The sequence below is a fragment of the Thalassophryne amazonica genome, chromosome 9, assembly GCF_902500255.1.
Source record: "Thalassophryne amazonica chromosome 9, fThaAma1.1, whole genome shotgun sequence".
NCBI lineage: Eukaryota > Metazoa > Chordata > Actinopteri > Batrachoidiformes > Batrachoididae > Thalassophryne > Thalassophryne amazonica.
The window spans coordinates 27,225,255-27,245,678 of record NC_047111.1 but is presented as its reverse complement, the minus strand read 5'-3'; the positions used below and the strand labels follow the sequence as shown (position 1 = coordinate 27,245,678).

Genomic DNA, 20,424 nt, shown 5'->3' with positions numbered 1-20,424 from the left:
AACCAGAGCGTTGACTTTAGAAGAGACTGATTGCTGCCTCCAGCCACTCCTGCAAGACATTTGGAATAAGAGGGTCGGTGGAGTCCTTACGCGACATCCCATCAATCGGCAGCTGCCCAACAGTAGGCCATAAACCTTTGTTTCTGTCTTGATTACACTAAGTGCACAGAGGCCAGATGCGACCCAGTCCAGTCATCAGCTGGTCTGCCAACAGAGTCAGTCAGGACAGGCAGACAGGATGGGGGTGGGGGTCACGCTGGGTCCCTCTGTCCAGGAATAAAGCCATTGTTCTTCATTACAGCTGGTGAGACTGCCTAGGGGTACAGAAGGACAACAAGTCCATTTCCACACCTGTTCTCCATCACCAAGCCTCCTACCAGCTGGGCAAAGAGCCCAACACATCTCAAACAGGTCTGATATGAGTCCGAGAGATCTCAGGTTGTCAGCAGTCAATACAAAACTGACACTCAACTCAAAGTGTCAACTATGTCAATTTATTACTGTTGGCATGTCTCTAAAACATCATTTGGATCATACGGAGGGCTAATTCTTCAATTAAAACAATGATATTGAGCAGCTGTGGGCCACATGTGACCATTCACATGGTACCAACATGACAAAATACTGAGTTGATTTTCAGCAGCAGAGACTGATGCTGTGATCAGCAGATTAAGACACAGATAAAAAAAAACAAACAAAACAAACAAACAAACAAAAACAAACAAAACAGGATTTTGGAAAATCTCAAACGTTCTGCATATAAATAAGAAACGACAGTGTAAAACAGCATAAGTAATAAAACACCACAATTAGTGCTGCAACTATTAATAATTAATGTAATTGATTATTGTATTGATCATTATTTCCTGATTAGTCAATTAATCTAACAATTATTTTTCCAATAAATCTACTGATCATTTTGTGATAACAGTTAATCATTTGGTTAACTTATCAGCAAATCCTAACCATAAGTTCTATCAATGACTTTCAACAATGTATTCAACTATTTTGTCATAAAAAGTACATAAATTAAAAAAAATCAATATATAAAAATATGTAATGTGACATCTCTGGAGAAATAAAACAATAAATAAAGATTATGGTAAAATATATTGCGCCCAGTTTTGCCTTTTCCTGAGACATTTTTTTTTTTACTTTGATGTTTATTTTCTTGATTAATCAATTACTTTTTGGTCCGTAAAGTCAGAAAATTGAGAAAAATGTCAATGTTTACCAAGGCCCAAGATGATATCCCAAAATATCTTGTTTTATCTACAACCTAAAGACAGTCTGTTTATTGTCAAAGAAAGTGCTGATAAACCTGATCAATTTCTGTAGGTGTAAATACAATTCAACAATGTGGTGCTCATACCCAGTAAACAATTTTTAAACTCAAGCTGAATTTAATTATTAAAGCTTGAAAAACAAATCTACATTCTGGTAATGAAAGTAATTTCTTCATTTACAATCAATTATTGCTGACCCAGATCTTTTGCCACAACTGTATTGTTTGCCACTTCTGCTTGTTTCATCTAAGCCAACAAATTAAACTGTCTCACAATGAAAACGCACTGAACAGACTTGATGCTTAGAATACAATAACAAGTGTCACTTTAGTGTTCGACCAGAATAGGGTTTTTTTTCAATAACTGATGCTGATGCCATTTTGTTTTGTTTTTTTTTTTCTTGGAGAGCAAGGCGGCTGATAGCTGGTATGTAATGCCAATGGGGGCTGGGGTTTTTCTATGATGTGCAATTTAACAATTTAATAAGAACAACAAAGCAGCTCTCCTTAAATAATTTATTTAACAGTACTGCTTTTGAAATTGTCTCTATTCATCTTACTGTTTTCGACCAGGTAGCAATCCATTCAGCACCGACACTTTTCCCACTGTTTCAACGCACCTATTTACATTGTTTTAAGGCACTCATCTGTGTGTAAAGTGACATGGCAGAGTCCTAGTGTCACTTCACAGAATCCACACTGATATGCCCACTTGTCAAATGAACCATTTGTTTTATTCCACCTCATGAGAGTAGATATAAGCAAAGGCCAATTATCTTAACATTCATTTAAATTGCCTGATTAATCAGCCACCAAGTTGATTGTCTACCACTACTTTGCTTTATTTGTTGACTTTAAGACACCAGGAAATGTGATTTTCAATGTTAAATTCTCTGAACTAATATACATCCAATCCTTTCAACAAATCAAGGATGAAAATGTTAGGATTTTACCTTTTTGCTGCTCCCCCCCGTGTGTATCTGTTTGTTCTGTGAATCTAGGCTTGGTGTGGCTGACCTTTTGACATCTCGCAACTGCAATCAATGGTCCACTCCTGAGCAGTTTAAAAGACTGGCTCGTTCTCCCACGTCACCAGTGCATTGATTTGTCATCCTGCGCTGACTGCACCCAGCCATCTGCCTACACCGAGCCTCAACATCAGCTGGCCTCAAAGGACTAGTCTGCTCACCACCCTAACCTTTGTACTCTTTTGTCAAATAAATCACATCTTTTTTACAAAGCTGTACCTGTTGTCTATACACTGAGGTCTGAGCCATGCATCTGCATCTCAGCAAAGCCTGACAGGATGAGATGTGTCAAAGAACGGGCAGCTCTTCATTAAATGGGAACATGGGACTACCATCCACAAACATAAGCTTTTAACAAAATTGTATCTACTTTGTTTAACAGCTTGTAATGAGATGTTCACATCTGACTGAGCAACAACAATGTGGGGGTTTTACAGGGCTATTCCACTGAGCATTGTTCCTTCCCATTTATTACCAAATCGGGGCATGTCTGGAAGCATCATAGTAACTTGTTGATCCATCGCTTGGAACACATAGTAGTTACGGACATCATCAGATTTGATATTTTTGAACTCACTGATACGACATGGTACCTTTCAGGTATTTATAGTCTTAATGGCTTTAATCAGGTTTGAACTTCTTTAAACAAGGTATTCATAGAGACTACAGCTTGAAACTTGTTTGATTGTGCTCCATTGGGGTAAAATTTTGAAGCCAAAGCAGCGTTTGTGGCGGTTTTTGTTTAAAGTCGAACAGCTAAATGAAGTATGGCTGAGGGCACAGCTAATTTTCTTTCATTTTTGGGCGGGTTGCCAGGTCTGCACTTTATTAGCCAGCATGTTAGGGGGAAACTGGATTAAGCATCCCATTTTTGCATGTTTTTGGGTTATGGGCAGTCATAGTAGAACGATAATACAAACAGACTAAAGTACCAAGTCTGGCTGCTACACTAAAAATAGATGACATAAGAAATTTATTCATGCATTCAAACTAGAATGAGAACATTTTGTGAAAATTCATGTATTTATATATATGTCACAGGAGGAAAAATAATAATTTCAAGGGGTTTTTAACCAGTGTTTTACAGCCTTGATTCCTGCCGACTAGTTAAATAGAAATTTGATGATTTTATTACAGATATACGTGGTCTGTCCATAAATTAACGGTCCTTTTTATTATTTTTTTAAACTATATGGATTTCATTCATATGTTTTTACATCAGACATGCTTGAACCCTCGTGCGCATGCCTGAGTTTTTCCACGCCTGTCGGTGACGTCATTCGCCTGTGAGCACGCCTTGTGGAGGGAGTGGTCCCGCCCCCTCGTCGGATTTTCATTGTCTGGAAATGGCGGAATGAAAAGGACTTTTTTTCCATCAGAATTTTTTCAGAAGCTGTTAGAGACTGGCACCTAGAAACCATTCAAAAAATTTATCTGGCTTTCAGTGAAAATTTTACTGGCTTCACAGAGAATAAGGAGTTTAACTACAGCTTTAAGGACCCCTTTAAGGACGGTCGGTGCGCCGCGCTGCGAGCTGCGACGATACGGCACAAACCACTGGATCATTTCTAAGCTGATGGCTCTGTGGATATGAGACCGTCGTGTTCCCTTTCTCTGGTTATCACAAGACCTGGACATCAGCCATTTTGCGGCAGATTTCACTTTTAACAAGAGATTTTGTCATGGAAAGCCGCGCGGAGGCTTCGCGCGTCACGAGTGATTCGCTGATGAAGCGAGACAAAGGAACACCTCCGTTTCGGAGTGTTAGAGGACAAGTTGGGACATGTCCAGCTCTCCACAAGTTCTTTTATACTCACTCGACTGGTAAGCACTGAAAGCCGAGATAGACATGTCCCAACTTGTCCTCTAACACTCCGAAACTTCTGTCGGACAAGTAAACACGCTGTTCCAAGTGGGCCAAAATGTTTAATGCCAACGCCTATTCAGTGATGTGTGGAACAAATGTGCCATATGGCACACAACTCATCCGCACAGATCATCATCAATATTTTACCACACTGTACTAAATATTACATAAACATTATAAAACGATAGAACGCTGTCACAGCTGTCAAGCACACATACGTACGCTGCTTTTGTCATTTTAATAGATGCTTAGAGTATAAGTGTTCTACACAGGAAATAACATAATTTTGGAAATTAGATGAAAGTCTTTCAGCAGATACTCAATATTAACTCAGATCAGCAGTAAAGAATAATACTGACTTATGCCTGTTTGGAAAAATGAGAGGTTCCGGCTGAAACACACCATCAACACTTCTAACATTGGAGAACTGATGGATTATTAAAACAGATAATTGCTGCCCTGGTGTTGCTCAGCCCTAATCTAAAGCATGTGCTGTTCCATGTGAAACAATTTTATTTTTGTCGCAGGTTCTGCAGGTTGTTTTTTTTCCTACCTTCAAAAAGGTACCTGAACACAACAAATACATTTCAGGACTCTCTTTCTTCTCACCTACATCACTGCTGAACCGTTACATAACAGGAGGAAAGAAATGGCAACACAGATGCTTGCTTGAGATAAGATAAGTAAGTTGCAAGCCTCAGCGGGTCGGCAGAAGCAGCACACCGCTCACTAACAAGTGCAAGCACAGCGCCCTAGTGTTCAAACTCAATACTGGATTCACATTCTTCTACAGCAGTATGGAACAGAAAGATTAACACAAAAAAGAATAAGTCTGAAAAAGAATAAGAAAATACGAGGTCTGTCCAAAAAGTAACGGACCTTTTTATTTTTTTCAAAAACTATATGGATTTGAATCACATGTGATTGCATCAGCCAAGCTTGAACCTTCGTGCGCATGCGTGACTTTTTTCACGCCTCTCGGTTGTGTCATTCGCCTGTGGGCAGACTTTGTGTGAGCACTGGTCCACCCCCCTCATCGGATTTTCATTGTCAGGGAAATGGCTGAATGATTTGCAGCTTTGCTGCATCAAATTTTTCCAGAAACTGTGAGAGACAGCCAGGTGGACACCATTCGCTAAATTCAGATAGGTTTCAGGGACGATTTTATGGGGATCACACAGACTGAGGAGTGTTACAGCCGGTTTAAAGACCGCCCACAGCGGCTGAGAGCGTGCCGCGTTCCGAGCGGCGATTGACAGGCTGAAACGACCAGATCATTTCCAAACTGAACGCTGTGTTGATCCGGGACGTCGTCTGACTACCACAGAAATGGCAGAAGACGTGGACATCAAGACGTTTTCGGCACATTCCACTGTTACAGGAGTTTTGTCATGGAAAGAGGAGCGGAGGAATGCGGCACAAAACCACCTCCGTGCTGGTCTCACAGGACGGCTTTCAGACGGCTTTCGGTGGCTTTTCAGTCGTGTGACTATCCGAGAAATTGTGGATTAGCTGGACATACCAGAACATGTCCTGTGAGGCTTCATCACGGCGTTGCTTTGCGCCAAGCGGCTCCGTCCCGATGCGCAAATTCCTGTGGTTTTGTCTCGCGCCTTTCGCGGCACGGTGGTGCATTCCTCCGCTTCTCTTTCGTTCGGAACGCAGCGCACCCTCAGCCACTGTGGGCGGTCTTTAAAATGGCTGTAACACTCCTCAATCTGTGTGATCCCCATAAAATCGTCCCTGAAAGCCATCTGAATTTAGCGAATGGTGTCCACATGGCTGTCTCTCACAGTTTCTGGAAAAATTTGATACAGCAAAGCTCCAAATCGTTCAGACATTTTCCTCACAATAAAAATCCGACGAGGGGGGTGGACCACTGCTCACAGGCGAATGACGCAACCGACAGGCGTGAAAAAACTCACGCATGCGCACGAAGGTTCAAGCTTGGCTGATGCAATCACACATGATTCAAATCCATATAGTTTTTGGAAAAAATAAAAAGGTCTGTTACTTTTTGGACAGACCTCGTATGTGTGGAACTATAAAGATACTGAAATATAACAATGAAAATTTTTAGAAATAAATAAAAAAACAAAAAGTGCTTGCGCTTGAAATTTCTTTTAAGTTCTGAGCACATTGCTTTGGCGTTGCGTGAGGCTTCCTGTCAAGGCTGGAATTAAATGATCAAATTCAAAACACTTGCAGTTGGAAAAACCACCATCCACAGTTTACTTTAGAATTCTTGGCCACCGAGTCCTGGAGCACTCTAGGTACTGAAAATGCAAGTCCCAAGGCCCAGCCCCAAGTCTGGGTGTAGCAGACCAAACAGTCTGCCCCTAAAAATTGGTCCACCTTTTGCATCTGCGCATGCGTCATTTCAGACCATAGCAGCACGTCTGAGAGGGAGTCTCTTCACGCAAAGCAATCAAATTGATTAATGGGATTATTAACCATCAGATGAAAGAGCTAAAACCTCTTAAATCATTCTAAAGTCAGTTTTAAGCAGAAACAAGGCTGTTTTAAGCAGAAACGAGGCTAAATTCCGCAAGGCTTTGAAATGTCCAACGCGCACTGAATGCATCAGCTAGCAGCTCGTTTAGCCGTGGCGCTCTAATCACTTCTGCCACCTTTTATGATGAAATGATGCTGAATTTATGCAGAAATGATTGTTGTACAAAAGCTTCAGATATCTATCGCTGAGATAGATGATGACACTGTGCATGTGTTATTAGCCGCAGTTCACGGATTATCACCTTGTTTCTGCTTTAAAGTGCACTCCAGTCATCATCTGTCTTAGCGACAGATATCTGAAGCTTTTGTACAACAATCATTTCCACAAAAATTCAGCATTATTTCATCATAAAAGACAATTAAGGAAGCGATCAGAGCATGGCGGCTACATGAGCTGGTAGCTGATGCGTTCACTGCGTGTCAGTTACTTCAAAGTCTCACAGATTATCGCCTCATTTCTGCTTAAAAAGCCTTGTTTCTTCTTAAAACTGACTTTAGAATGATTCAAGATGTTTTACCTTGTCATCTGGTGGTTAATAATCCCATTAATCCATTTAATCACTTTGGGTGAAGAGACTGTTTTAGACAAGCAGCTGAGCTGTAAAATGACTAATGGGCCTTGGAGGCAGGGCGGACTAATTTTTTGGGGCAGACTGTTCAGTCTGCGACACCAGCAACTCGAGGCAGTGAAAACAAAATGGGGCAGTTTGGTACATTTTGAGCATGAATTTTTTCTTTATCAAAAGTTATTTTGTTCTGAAAATTGTGTGAAAATAAATGATCATCAGGTAAAAAATTATAAGTAACAATGATGAATATTTCAGGGTTTTGTCTGAATTCAGATTTTCTTTTAAATGCCCGGTCTGATGAACAGACATCTCTGAACTGAATATTCTTGCTAACAGTGGCTTCTTCTTTACAGTTACAGTGGGGCAAGAGTATTTAGTCAGCGCCTGATTTTGCAAGTTCTCCTACTTAGAAGGACGAGAGAGGTCTGTAATTTATCATTCATCAACTATGAGAGACAAAATGACAAAAAAAATCCAGGAAATCAACATTTTAGGATTTTTAAACAATTTATTTGTAAATTGTGGTGGAAAATAAGTATTTGGTCACCCACAAACAAGCAAGATTTCTGGCTCTCACAGACCTGTAACTTCTTCTTTAAGAAGTTCTTCTGTCCACCTGTATTAATGGCACCTGTTTGAACTTGTTAACTGTATAAAAGACTCCTGTCCACAGCCTCAAACAGTCAGAGTCCAAAACTCAACCATGGCCAAGACCAAAGAGCTGTCGAAGGACACCAGGAAGACAATTGTGGATGTGCACGAGGCTGGGAAGAGTGAATCTACAATAGTCAAGCAGGTTGGTGTGAATAAATCAACTGTGGGAGCAATTGTAAGAAAATGGAAGACATACAAGACCATTGATAATCTCCCTCGATCTGGGGCTCCACGCAAGATCTCATCCAGTGGCGTCAAATCATGAGTACTCACTCACTCAACACTCATCTTCAACCGCTTTTCTGGGTTTGGATCGCAGGGGCAACAGCTCCAGCATGGGACCCCAGACTTCCCCTTCCCATGCCACATTGACCACCACTGACTGGGGGATCCCAAGGCGTTCCCAGGCCAGTGTGGAGATATAATCTCTCCACCTAGTCCTGGGTCTTCCCCGGTGTCTCCTCCCAGATGGATGTGCCTGGAACACCTCCCTTAGGAGGTGCCCAGGAGGCATCCTTACCAGATGCCCGAACCACCTCAGCTGGCTCCATTCAATGAGAAGGAGCAGCGACTCTACTCCGAGCCTCCCACAGAAGACCGAACTTCTCACCCTATCTCTAAGGGAGACACCAGCCACCCTCCTGAGGAAGACCATTTCGGTCGCTTGTACCCGTGATCTAGTTCTTTCGTTCATGACCCAACACTCATGACCATAGGTGAGAACAGGAATGAAGATTGACCAGTAGATTGAGAGCTTCGCCTTTTGGGTCAGCTCCCTTTTCGTCACAACAGTACAGTAGAGCGAATGCAATACTGCCCCTGCTGCACCGATTCTCCAGCCAATCTCACGCTTCATCGTCCCCTCACTCGTGAACAATACCCTGAGGTACTTGAACTCCTTCACTTGGGGCAAGGCCGTATTCCCTACCCAGAGTAGGCAATCCATCGGTTTCCTGCTGAGAACCATGGCCTCAGATTTAGAGGTGCTGATCTAATTTTAATTTTACCACACACACGCTCTCTCTCACACATACACACATTCTCTCTCTCTCTTCATACAATCACTCAATCCAGCACTCACCTCAGACCCCCCCCCCCCCCCCCCCCCCACACTCATTCATTCACACACAATCTCTCTCTGTCTTTTTTTGGAAGGTGGTGTGAACATTGTCATATGTACATAATGTTCTTTTGTCTCATGAGGAATTATTCCACATTTTGAAAGTCTAAATTTGGAGATATTTTCTATTCTGTTAAGGTCAGTGTCACTGTGAAACCCATGATCTGTTTGGCTGAAGATAAAGGTACTGCAGTACAGTTTGGTTTACTATGTGTGTAATTGGTGTCAAATGGTGAAATGTTGATTTTGAGAAGGACATGAAATGATTATTGTGGAATTGTCGTAATTTTCCGACTGTTCATTTGAATGCCTGTACTGGACTCGGCAGAAAAATCTACTGGCACACCAGCCCCACCACGGTTTTTTTTCACCAGCCGCCACTGCCATCCAGCCTTGTTGATTTTGCATCAAGATGGCGTAAGCATCAACACTGGCAACCTGACGTGCATGAATGCATTAAAACAGTGACATTAATGCTTAAGATTAAATGCTGACATGACACCACTTTTTTTTACTTTACACATCCATATACATATCTGCATAATGTTTCAACTTTTTATATGCAAGATAAACAGAGATTAACAAGATTCTGCTGAGAGATGACAGTGAAACTGTTCTCAGTTTTGCAAAAGTATCACGCTGGTGTGCAAGAACAGGGGTTCCCAAAGTGTGGGCTGCTAATGTACTGCAGGCGGACCATGAGGTCATTAAAAATACATTTAAAAAAGTATTAAATTTTTAATGTTTTTAATAAAGTTGAGAGTTACCCAAAACATTTATTTTGAATTAATTATTTAAAAAAATTATTAAAATGTATCTTAAATTATATATTTTAACATGTAATCAGAGATAATAAATGGGATTGAAGTGATGCATTTTTCTTCTCTATGTGTCTCACCTAAATTAACATATTTCAAAGTGGATCCTCACATTCTTAAATTTGTGAATAGCTGTTTGAGAAGATTTTTGTTATGCCTTAAACACAGAGTGCTCCAGCAACCAACACCATTCATACTGCAGGCAAAAATGACCTGAATGTTTTGTTGTTGTTGTTGTTGTTGTTGTTTTGTGGTTTTTGTGTGTTTGTTTTCTTACCAGCTATAATTTGTATTGATCATGTTTCTCAGTAAGCTCTATCTGATAAGTTGTCACATGGATGACTTTTCACATCTGAATCAGATCAAGGACAAGGTATAAAAGTGAGTCAAACAGGCACATTCATGCTATGCAGAAGAGAACAGATCGGATGATTTTCTAATCGGTTACATGACCAGTGATCAGATTCAACCAGATCTGACAGCATGTATGAAAGAAAAGCCTGATTGTTCACATTACACCAAAATGTCTGATCTGTACATGCAAACTAGAAATATATAGAACAGAAATAAAGTGATTCAGGTCATTTCAAGCATTTATGTGAACACAGCCAAGAAGACAGACTTTGTTTGCAAACAGGCTAAATTGCAGTGTTTATGTGGACTGAGCTCATCCAGCTGGTTCTGAATGCATATCATGTGGTCAATTCTTGGATCTGTGAGCGACTGTGTTTCGGATTCTGTACATCATTCCGGCACAGGAGGCAAGCATTTTAAATTCAAAAGTTAACAGTGAAAGCCAGAGGTGTGATCAGAATATGACTCCTGATTATGAATCCACAAAAGGATTTTGTGAAGTACAAAGGCTGTTAAATTTTCCACAGCCTGTCAGTGTGTGTGTGTATGTGTGGACGTGCTTACTGACAGTGAAATAGTATTCAGCTGCCTCCTTTTTCCATCTCCGATCAATGTTCGACATGGAGGTCCAGTGGATCTGAGCCCACTGAGACAGGAGGAGGCAGTCAGCTGTGAATTCTTTGCCAGAAATCCCTTGCATTTGGAGCACTTGTGTGATCTGATGACAGCATGAGGTGAACTCACAGTGGAGGGGGAGCTGCATTTCCAAAGCTGGCTGCAGCTACTTGCATGCGTTTGTAATGAGAAAACACATCCTGCAATGCTCTGCACAATGTGAGCCTGCACTATGTGCTGAAGGTAAATAATTGAAAGGCTTTGCGCAATTGCGCGCTGAGCTTTGTTTGAAATCAGTGGAGCCGTTTCCACGAACGAAGGTAAACCAGCAGCGTCTAAAGAGCACCACAACTTCTGTCCAGCCTGCACAGCTTTAACTATTACCTCCCCGCAACAGCATCAAAGGCATCTTTCGACTGAATCAGCTCCATTGACGTTAATGCAGAAAATGTGGCACAAGGGCCACTTACATAACAATGTGAACGCGTTCCAAACGCGGACTGCACGTGTGCGTGCAGTGAGGGGGGTGCACGCGCTACGCATGCATGCACGCATGCTTCATGCATCACTGCGCAAAGATAAAAACGTGCACGGTCTCTTTGAGCACTTTACACAGCACACTCGCACAAACGCCGACTTTCTGCTGACGGCGCGCAACACGCACCAAAACCCACTCCAGCCAACACTTGCACGCGTGTGCGTGTTCCGCATCGCGTCACAACGCAACCACAGCTTTATGTTGCCCAGCTAATTCACTTCACTACACCCCAGCGCAGTTTTTCATGCGCGCTGAGAAAACAGTCCCAACACCACGAGACCAAATCACCATTGAAAACCCTGCTGATTTATTGTTCTCTCGCCCACCACCAAACATGCACAAATGCTATGAAGCACTTTAAGAGGAATGCAATGCCAGTAAAATGTGCTTTACAATTCGGCTTACATTATAAACCCCGAGAGGCACTTATTTTATGCACACTGTCGCTTTTACGACGAGTTTCCACTTCGTTCTCATCATCTCCAAAGAAATCCAGCCGGCGGGCAGCGACCGCAGACTAAAAAAAAAAAAATGACATTATGAGCAAATTAGAGGCTTTTTCCTTCAGCTACTGCTTGGCCGAATTAACCAAAATGAACTACATTTTCTTTCCAAGTAGTTAACGACCATACAGGGTTGTATGATTTGTGCCCCAGCAGCGTCACATTTAATTGGCCGAGTTTTGAACGGATTCGCTGCAGCGGTTCTCACTCCGCTGTTGCAAAAGTAAACGAGGCTGAATTCAGACCAAACAAGCGCTCGTTTGTCAGCTGTACTCTCTCCTGCAGGGCAAACCACAGACGGCACTCATGTTCACACCGTGCACATGCCAAACGTACACGATTCCAGTCTTTTTATGCTCTTATTTCAACTTTACGGACAGCATCAATATTTTTTACCCCGACTCACACATCATCCATCCAACGCCGCGACCAGCAAATGCACCAAACACGGCGACACAATCGGACTCCTCCGTTCCATGCAGCGTGGAAATCTGGCAGGAAAGTGACAAACTGAAGTCCTACCTTTGTGAAGAACCGCTGGAAAGACGAATAAAAAGAGAATAGTGACGAGAGAGCCGCTGCCAGCGTGCGCCATGTTGGACACCTGCTTCAGTATGGCAGAGAGGCTGCTTCACCTCCAGCGCGTTCACACGCACGCAGCCCACTGCGTCCACAGCCACAGCATCACCGGCGCGCAAACTTCGCCAAACACTTCAATGCGCATTCACTGCGCCACGAGGGGCACTTTACTCAACACTCTTAATGGCATTTGCAGCAATTATTCCAATTTGGCAATTTTAAAAATTGCTCTGATTGCCCTACAGGGGGCGTAGCAGCATCAGTTTCCTTATTGACCACCAATAGTGAGAAGGGGCTCTTTGCACACCAACATCAGTGAAGCTGCAACACTCTTAAAAGAGTCACATTGCACAACTTTGATTTTAAAATACCTGGTTAATGTATGTGCTTAATGCAGACTTTGTACCCAAAAACATATACACACACTGAGCAGAGCAGGGAGCTCAATGGGACTGGACGTGGGATACCTATATGGTTGAGTTCTTAGGCACTTCATCTGCAAGATCCTAGTCCACCCAATTGTAAATGGGAACCAGTCATTGGCTAGAGTAGGAACTTGTGATGGACTGACATCCAATCCAGGGGGAGTCCTACAGAATCTAAGGATAGGCACCGGCACCATTGGGCACAGGGGCAAAGAGTTGTATGTAAAACTTTGGGCACCCCTGATGATTTCCATGATTTTCATTTATAAATCACTGGTTATTTGGATCAGCAATTTCAGTTAAATATATCATATAGCAGACAAACAGTCATATTTGAGAAGTGAAATGAAGTTTATAGGATTTACAGAAAGTGTGCAATAATTCTTTAAACAAAATTAGGCAGGTGCATAAATTTGGGCACCGCAACAGAAAAATTTTGGTTGAAGGTATTTTGGACCTTTCTTCTTTACAAAACATCTCAGGTTTGTTGGTTACTGAGCATGGACAGCCCACTTAAAATCACACCACAGATTTTCAATAATATTCAGCTCTGGGGACTGAGATGGCCATTCCAGAACATTGTACTTGTTCCTCTGCATGAATGCCTTAGTAGAGTTTGAGCAGTGTTTAAGGTCGTTATCTTGTTAAAAATCCAGCCCCGGCGCAACTTCAGCTTTGTCAGTGATTTATGAACTTTGTTCTCAAGAATTTGATGATATTGACTGGAATCCATGTGACCCTCAACTTTAACAAGATTCCCAGTACCTGCACTGGCCACACAGCCACACAGCATGATGGAACCACCTTCAAATTTTACTGTAGGTAGCAAGTGTTTTTCTTGGAATGCTGTGTTCTGTTTCAGCCATGCATACTGCCCCTTGTTATGTCCAAATAACTCAATTTTTGTTTCATCAGTCCAAAGCACCTTGTTCCAAAATGAAGCTGGCTTGTCTAAATGTGCTTTAGCATACTTCAAGCGCCTCTGTTTGTGGAGTGTACGAAGAAAAGGCTTCCTCTGCATTACAGCATCATACAGCATCTCTTTGTGCAAAGTGTGCTGTATAGGTTAACAATGCACAGAGACACTATCTGCAGCAAGATCATGTTGTAGGTCTTTGGAGTAAGTCTGTAGGTTGATTATGACTGTTCTCACCATCCTTCGCTTCAGCTTAGCTGAGATTTTTCTTGGTCTGCACTTCAGGCCTTAACTACTACTGTGCCTGCGGTCTTTCATTTCCTCACTATGTTCCTCACAGTGGAAACTGACAGCTGAAATCTCTGAGATAGATTTTTGTATCCTTCCCCTAAAACCAAGATATTGGACAATCTTTGTTTTCAGGTCATTTGAGAGTTGTTTAGAGGGTCCCATGTTGCCACCCATTCAAAGAGATGCAAAGAGGGGAAACATTTGCAAATGACCACCTTAAATACCCTTTCTCATGATTGGATTCACCTGTGTAAGGAGGCCAAGGGTCAATGAGCTTAATAAACCAATTCTGTGTTCCAATAATTAGTGCTAAATGTATTCAAATCAATAAAATGACAAGGGTGAGCAAATTTATGCACCTGCCTAATTTTGTTTAAATAATTATTGCACACTTTCTGTGAATACTAGAAACTTCATTTAATTTCTCAAATATCAGTGTGTTCGTCTGCTATGTGATATATTTAACTGAAATTTCTGATCCAGACAACCAATGATTTATAATGGAAAATCATGGAAATTATCAGGGGTGCCTAAACTTTTGCATACAACTGTATATAGAACTGAGGTAACTCATCCCATTGGTGAAAAAAAAAGATGCACATTCAACTCAGCTACATGGGGTGTAAGCCTAAATGACAGCTCCAATCCCCAATAACTGAGGACTATAGGAGGAGGAAGGGCGTTCACTGTTAATTTGTTCAAATCTCAGCTACATTGGGTGCAGTAGCCATTGAATTTGGGGTGACAATACCAAGCCTGGATGAATGCATTGCACAGGAAGGGCACAAATTTTGGTGTAAATTTTGCTCAGTCGAACACACTGATCACAAATCGAATTTCCATACCAAATCAGTTAAGACCTGGCAGGCCAGGACAATCATGACTGCTACCAGTGCCGTTGTCCAGCAGGGTGCTGACAGAAATTGAGCCGCTGTTGCACAACTAATAATAAGAGGCAGAGAACGTTTTGAAGAGGAGGAAAATATAATCCCTCCAGCATGTCCTGGGTCTTCCCCTGGGCCTCCTCCCAGCTGGACATGCCTGGAAGACCTCTCTAGGGAGACGACCAGGGAGCATCCCAGCCAAGTCTCACGTTTTTCGTGACTGTTTTTTTTTAACTCACTATTACTAACCTTACTCCTACCCCCAATCCTAACCCTAACCACAACCTAACCCTACTCCTTCCCCTAATCCTAACCATAACCACTCTGACCCCCCCCCCCCCCCCGCCCGCTGCACTTTTAATTACGTGCACCCCTCACGCAATGAATTAGAATAAATTTGTGCTCCCATAATGAAAATTTTGCACTTTTCATGACAATATGACGTGTGCTGCTGAATCACGACATGCAGTGAGACTGGGTTGGGCATCCTTACCTGGTGCCCGAACCACCTCAGATGGCGCCTTTCAATATGAAAGAAGTAGCAACTCTACTTCGAGTTCCTAAACTTGGATTGGGGTCACCCCGCCTGGATTAGGGATACTGAGACCTCCACCTGATGCCAGGCCTGGGCGGAGCTCACAGGTGAGTGCCTGGTGGCCAGGTCTACAGTCGTGGGACTCGTTTGGGCTCAGCCAGAAGAAACAACGTGGTGCCATCACCATATGGGCTCACCACCCTCAGGGGGGTCTGTACAGGGTCTGGTGCACTGTTTTTCTGGCAGTGGACAGGGGTAAATGCTCACACGGACTGACACTCAGTTAATAGAATTTGGGTGGACAAACCTCAAATTGCATTTTCATGAAGGAAAAGACCAACATGGAAAATACGGACGATTTTGCACATTTGAAAGATGCAATCCTCAATGTGCACTGTTAGTAAATCAGCAGAGGTCATGAGGAAGTAATGGCAGATATGGCATGAAGAAAAGGTATATAGAAGGGCAGCTGGTGGTAGAGTTTGCAAAAATGATGAAAATGGCTTTTGTGAATATATATTTTAAGAAGGGGGGGGAGCATAGGGTGATGACATATAAGAGTGGAGGAAGGTGAAGGAGATGCAACCAAAAAGAAACTGGAGACTGTATGTTGGTGACAGGGGAGAGTGTAGCTAGACAGCATCAGATGGTGGTTTGTAGGATGATGCTGGAGGTGAAGAAAGAGGAGACTGAGAGCTGTGGTGAGGGAGAGAATTAGGAAGGTACTGGGTGCAGAGGTGTCAAATCCAGCTTCAGAAAGTAAAAGTCCAGCCACGTTTGTTCCATCTTCCCAATAAACCAGGTGATTATAATTAGTTCAGCTATTCAGGCAGGTGGATTAGCTAATTATTGAGATCACCTGTTTTAGTTGCACAGGTAGAAACAACATATGGGAGGGTTTTTACTTTCTGAAGCCGGATTTGACACCTCTGACTGGGTGTGACATCTGGACATCGAGAAGGAAGACAATGACACTTGGTGGTGGAAAGAACATGTGCAAAGAAGTATAAGGAGGAAGAGACTGGCACAAAAGAACTGGAATAGCTGGAGAGATGATAAAAGTAGACAGGATTAACAAGAAGATTCAGCGTGGAGTGAAAAGTGTCAAAGGCTAAGGAAAAGGCATATGGCAAGCTGGACATGAAGTTGAATACTTATGAAAGAGGAAAGGACTTGTACCAGACAAAGGGTCCAAGCTAGAAAAATGTGCAGCAGGTTGACAAATGAGGCAAATGGTAATGTGCTAACAAGGGAGAAAAGTGCATTGAGAAGATAGAGAGAGTATTTTGAGGAGCTGATGAATGAAAAAAATGAGAGAGAGAGAGAGAGAGAGAGAGAGAGAGAGAGAGGGCTGGATGATATAGACAGCAAATCAGGAAGTGCAGTGGGTTAGTGAGAATGAAGTGAGGGCAGCTATGAAGAGAATGAAAACTGAAAAGGCAGTTGGTCCAGATTACATACCAATGGAGGAATGGAAATGTTCACAACTGATGGCAGCTGAGGTTTTTTTTTTTTTTTTTTAAATGGACCAGATGTTGGACCTGCAAATGTTAGTGTAATATCTCTGGGGTGACCAAACCTAAAGTCGGTGAGATCTAGCCACTTCCAGGTATTTGCAGGTCAAACAGCAGTGCTGCTGCATCCTGCTGTTGATATTTTCCAAGCTCCTTTGACAGCAATGGAAGATGATGAACCACCACCAATCTGGACCTGAGCACCACTGTGCAGCCGACTAGGTAAGAGTACAGAAAAATTCCTACTTAAGTTAAGTACCATTATTTCCTTTAAGCAGCAGTTGTCACAGGGGTCACTCGGACCCTGTGGTTAATACCAAAATGTCAAAAAACAAAAGGTTTACTTTACGTGTTCCTGCCTGAACAAGCCCACTGTGTCAACACAAACTGCAATTTATGTTAAAAGATGTCATCATGACCAAAAACAGTTCACTGGTCTTCATTTATAGCTATCACAATACAAAATGTCCAAGATTAATGGCCAGTAGTATTTTTTAATCACCGATGGAAATTTTGCAGATACAGTCAGTGACTAACTCAATGAGTCAGAGATTCAATGACTGACTCCATTATGCTGATGTGTGCTCTGCTAATCACAGGGAACAAGTGTGAGTAAAGAAAAAGTAAATGAACCAAACAAGAGGCAGCAACTGCCAGGGGCCACCCCCCATATTATTTTCTCAGTGTTATAATTGTAGTAGGAACCTCTCTGGGCCCCTAGAATTCTTCTCCTTTTTCGCCCTTTTCAGCACAACACAATTAAAATGAAGTCATCACATCAGAGTGATAGGCCTACTTTATTTTATATGGGCCATATTTACCAATATGGCCCAAAATCATGCTTCACTGATCATCTCCTTCTTTTGATTGCTTCAGTTCAGGGTTGACACCACAGAGATCCATCTCCATCTGTCCACTGCATCTTCCACTTTCACACAAACAACCTGTATATTCTCCCTCAGGACATCCACAAACCCGATGTTTGATCTTCTACTCCTGTCTGGTGGCTCCATCCTCAGCATCCTTGTCCCTATAATCAATCAATCAATCAATTTTTTTATATAGCGCCAAATCACAACAAACAGTTGCCCCAAGGCGCTTCACATTGCAAGGCAAGGCCACACAACAATTATGTAAAACCCCAACGGTCAAAACGACCCCCTGTGAGCAAGCACTTGGCTACAGTGGGAAGGAAAAACTCCCTTTTAACAGGAAGAAACCTCCAGCAGAACCAGGCTCAGGGAGGGGCAGTCTTCTGCTGGGACTGGTTGGGGCTGAGGGAGAGAACCAGGAAAAAGACATGCTGTGGAGGGGAGCAGAGATCGATCACTAATGATTAAATGCAGAGTGGTGCATACAGAGCAAAAAGAGAAAGAAACAGTGCATCATGGGAACCCCCCAGCAGTCTACGTCTATAGCAGCATAACTAAGGGATGGTTTAGGGTCACCTGATCCAGACCTAACTATAAGCTTTAGCAAAAAGGAAAGTTTTAAGCCTAATCTTAAAGTAGAGAGGGTGTCTGTCTCCCTGATCTGAATTGGGAGCTGGTTCCACAGGAGAGGAGCCTGAAAGCTGAAGGCTCTGCCTCCCATTCTACTCTTACAAACCCTAGGAACTACAAGTAAGCCTGCAGTCTGAGAGCGAAGCGCTCTATTGGGGTGATATGGTACTACGAGGTCCCTAAGATAAGATGGGACCTGATTATTCAAAACCTTATAAGTAAGAAGAAGAATTTTAAATTCTATTCTAGAATTAACAGGAAGCCAATGAAGAGAGGCCAATATGGGTGAGATATGCTCTCTCCTTCTAGTCCCCGTCAGTACTCTAGCTGCAGCATTTTGAATTAACTGAAGGCTTTTTAGGGAACTTTTAGGACAACCTGATAATAATGAATTACAATAGTCCAGCCTAGAGGAAATAAATGCATGAATTAGTTTTTCAGCATCACTCTGAGACAAGACCTTTCTGATTTTAGAGATATTGCGTAAATGCAAAAAAGCAGTCCTACATATTTGTTTAATATGCGCTTTGAATGACATATCCTGATCAAAAATGACTCCAAGATTTCTCACAGTATTACTAGAGGTCAGGGTAATGCCATCCAGAGTAAGGATCTGGTTAGACACCATGTTTCTAAGATTTGTGGGGCCAAGTACAATAACTTCAGATTTATCTGAGTTTAAAAGCAGGAAATTAGAGGTCATCCATGTCTTTATGTCTGTAAGACAATCCTGCAGTTTAGCTAATTGGTGTGTGTCCTCTGGCTTCATGGATAGATAAAGCTGGGTATCATCTGCGTAACAATGAAAATTTAAGCAATACCGTCTAATAATACTGCCTAAGGGAAGCATGTATAAAGTGAATAAAATTGGTCCTAGCACAGAACCTTGTGGAACTCCATAATTAACTTTAGTCTGTGAAGAAGATTCCCCATTTACATGAACAAATTGTAATCTATTAGACAAATATGATTCAAACCACCGCAGCGCAGTGCCTTTAATACCTATGGCATGCTCTAATCTCTGTAATAAAATTTTATGGTCAACAGTATCAAAAGCAGCACTGAGGTCTAACAGAACAAGCACAGAGATGAGTCCACTGTCCGAGGCCATAAGAAGATCATTTGTAACCTTCACTAATGCTGTTTCTGTACTATGATGAATTCTAAAACCTGACTGAAACTCTTCAAATAGACCATTCCTCTGCAGATGATCAGTTAGCTGTTTTACAACTACCCTTTCAAGAATTTTTGAGAGAAAAGGAAGGTTGGAGATTGGCCTATAATTAGCTAAGATAGCTGGGTCAAGTGATGGCTTTTTAAGTAATGGTTTAATTACTGCCACCTTAAAAGCCTGTGGTACATAGCCAACTAATAAAGATAGATTGATCATATTTAAGATCGAAGCATTAAATAATGGTAGGGCTTCCTTGAGCAGCCTGGTAGGAATGGGGTCTAATAGACATGTTGATGGTTTGCATGAAGTAACTAATGAAAATAACTCAGACAGAACAATCGGAGAGAAAGAGTCTAACCAAATACCGGCATCACTGAAAGCAGCCAAAGATAAGGATACGTCTTTGGGATGGTTATGAGTAATTTTTTCTCTAATAGTTAAAATTTTATTAGCAAAGAAAGTCATGAAGTCATTACTAGTTAAAGTTAAAGGAATACTCGGCTCAATAGAGCTCTGACTCTTTGTCAGCCTGGCTACAGTGCTGAAAAGAAACCTGTGGTTGTTCTTATTTTCTTCAATTAGTGATGAGTAGTAAGATGTCCTAGCTTTATGGAGGGCTTTTTTATAGAGCAACAGACTCTTTTTCCAGGCTAAGTGAAGATCTTCTAAATTAGTGAGACGCCATTTCCTCTCCAACTTACGGGTTATCTGCTTTAAGCTGTGAGTTTGTGAGTTATAC

At 42.1% G+C, this 20,424-nt stretch overlaps 1 protein-coding gene across 5 annotated transcripts in view; it reads right to left on the bottom strand.

Annotated features, from left to right (window-relative positions):
• The window catches only part of cadm1a (cell adhesion molecule 1a), a 1,471,967-nt gene extending 1,459,401 nt beyond the window's left edge, over positions 1–12,566 (bottom strand). For 2 of the 5 annotated variants that reach the window (XM_034177825.1, XM_034177829.1), the window contains exon 1: positions 12,388–12,565. In XM_034177825.1, the coding sequence (XP_034033716.1) occupies positions 12,388–12,460 (73 nt within the window). In that variant the 5' untranslated portion in view covers positions 12,461–12,565. Of the gene's footprint in view, positions 1–12,387 lie in introns of all 5 variants that reach the window. The other 3 variants (XM_034177830.1, XM_034177831.1, XM_034177827.1) reach the window with 2 other exon arrangements.
• Positions 12,567–20,424: the final 7,858 nt, after the last annotated feature.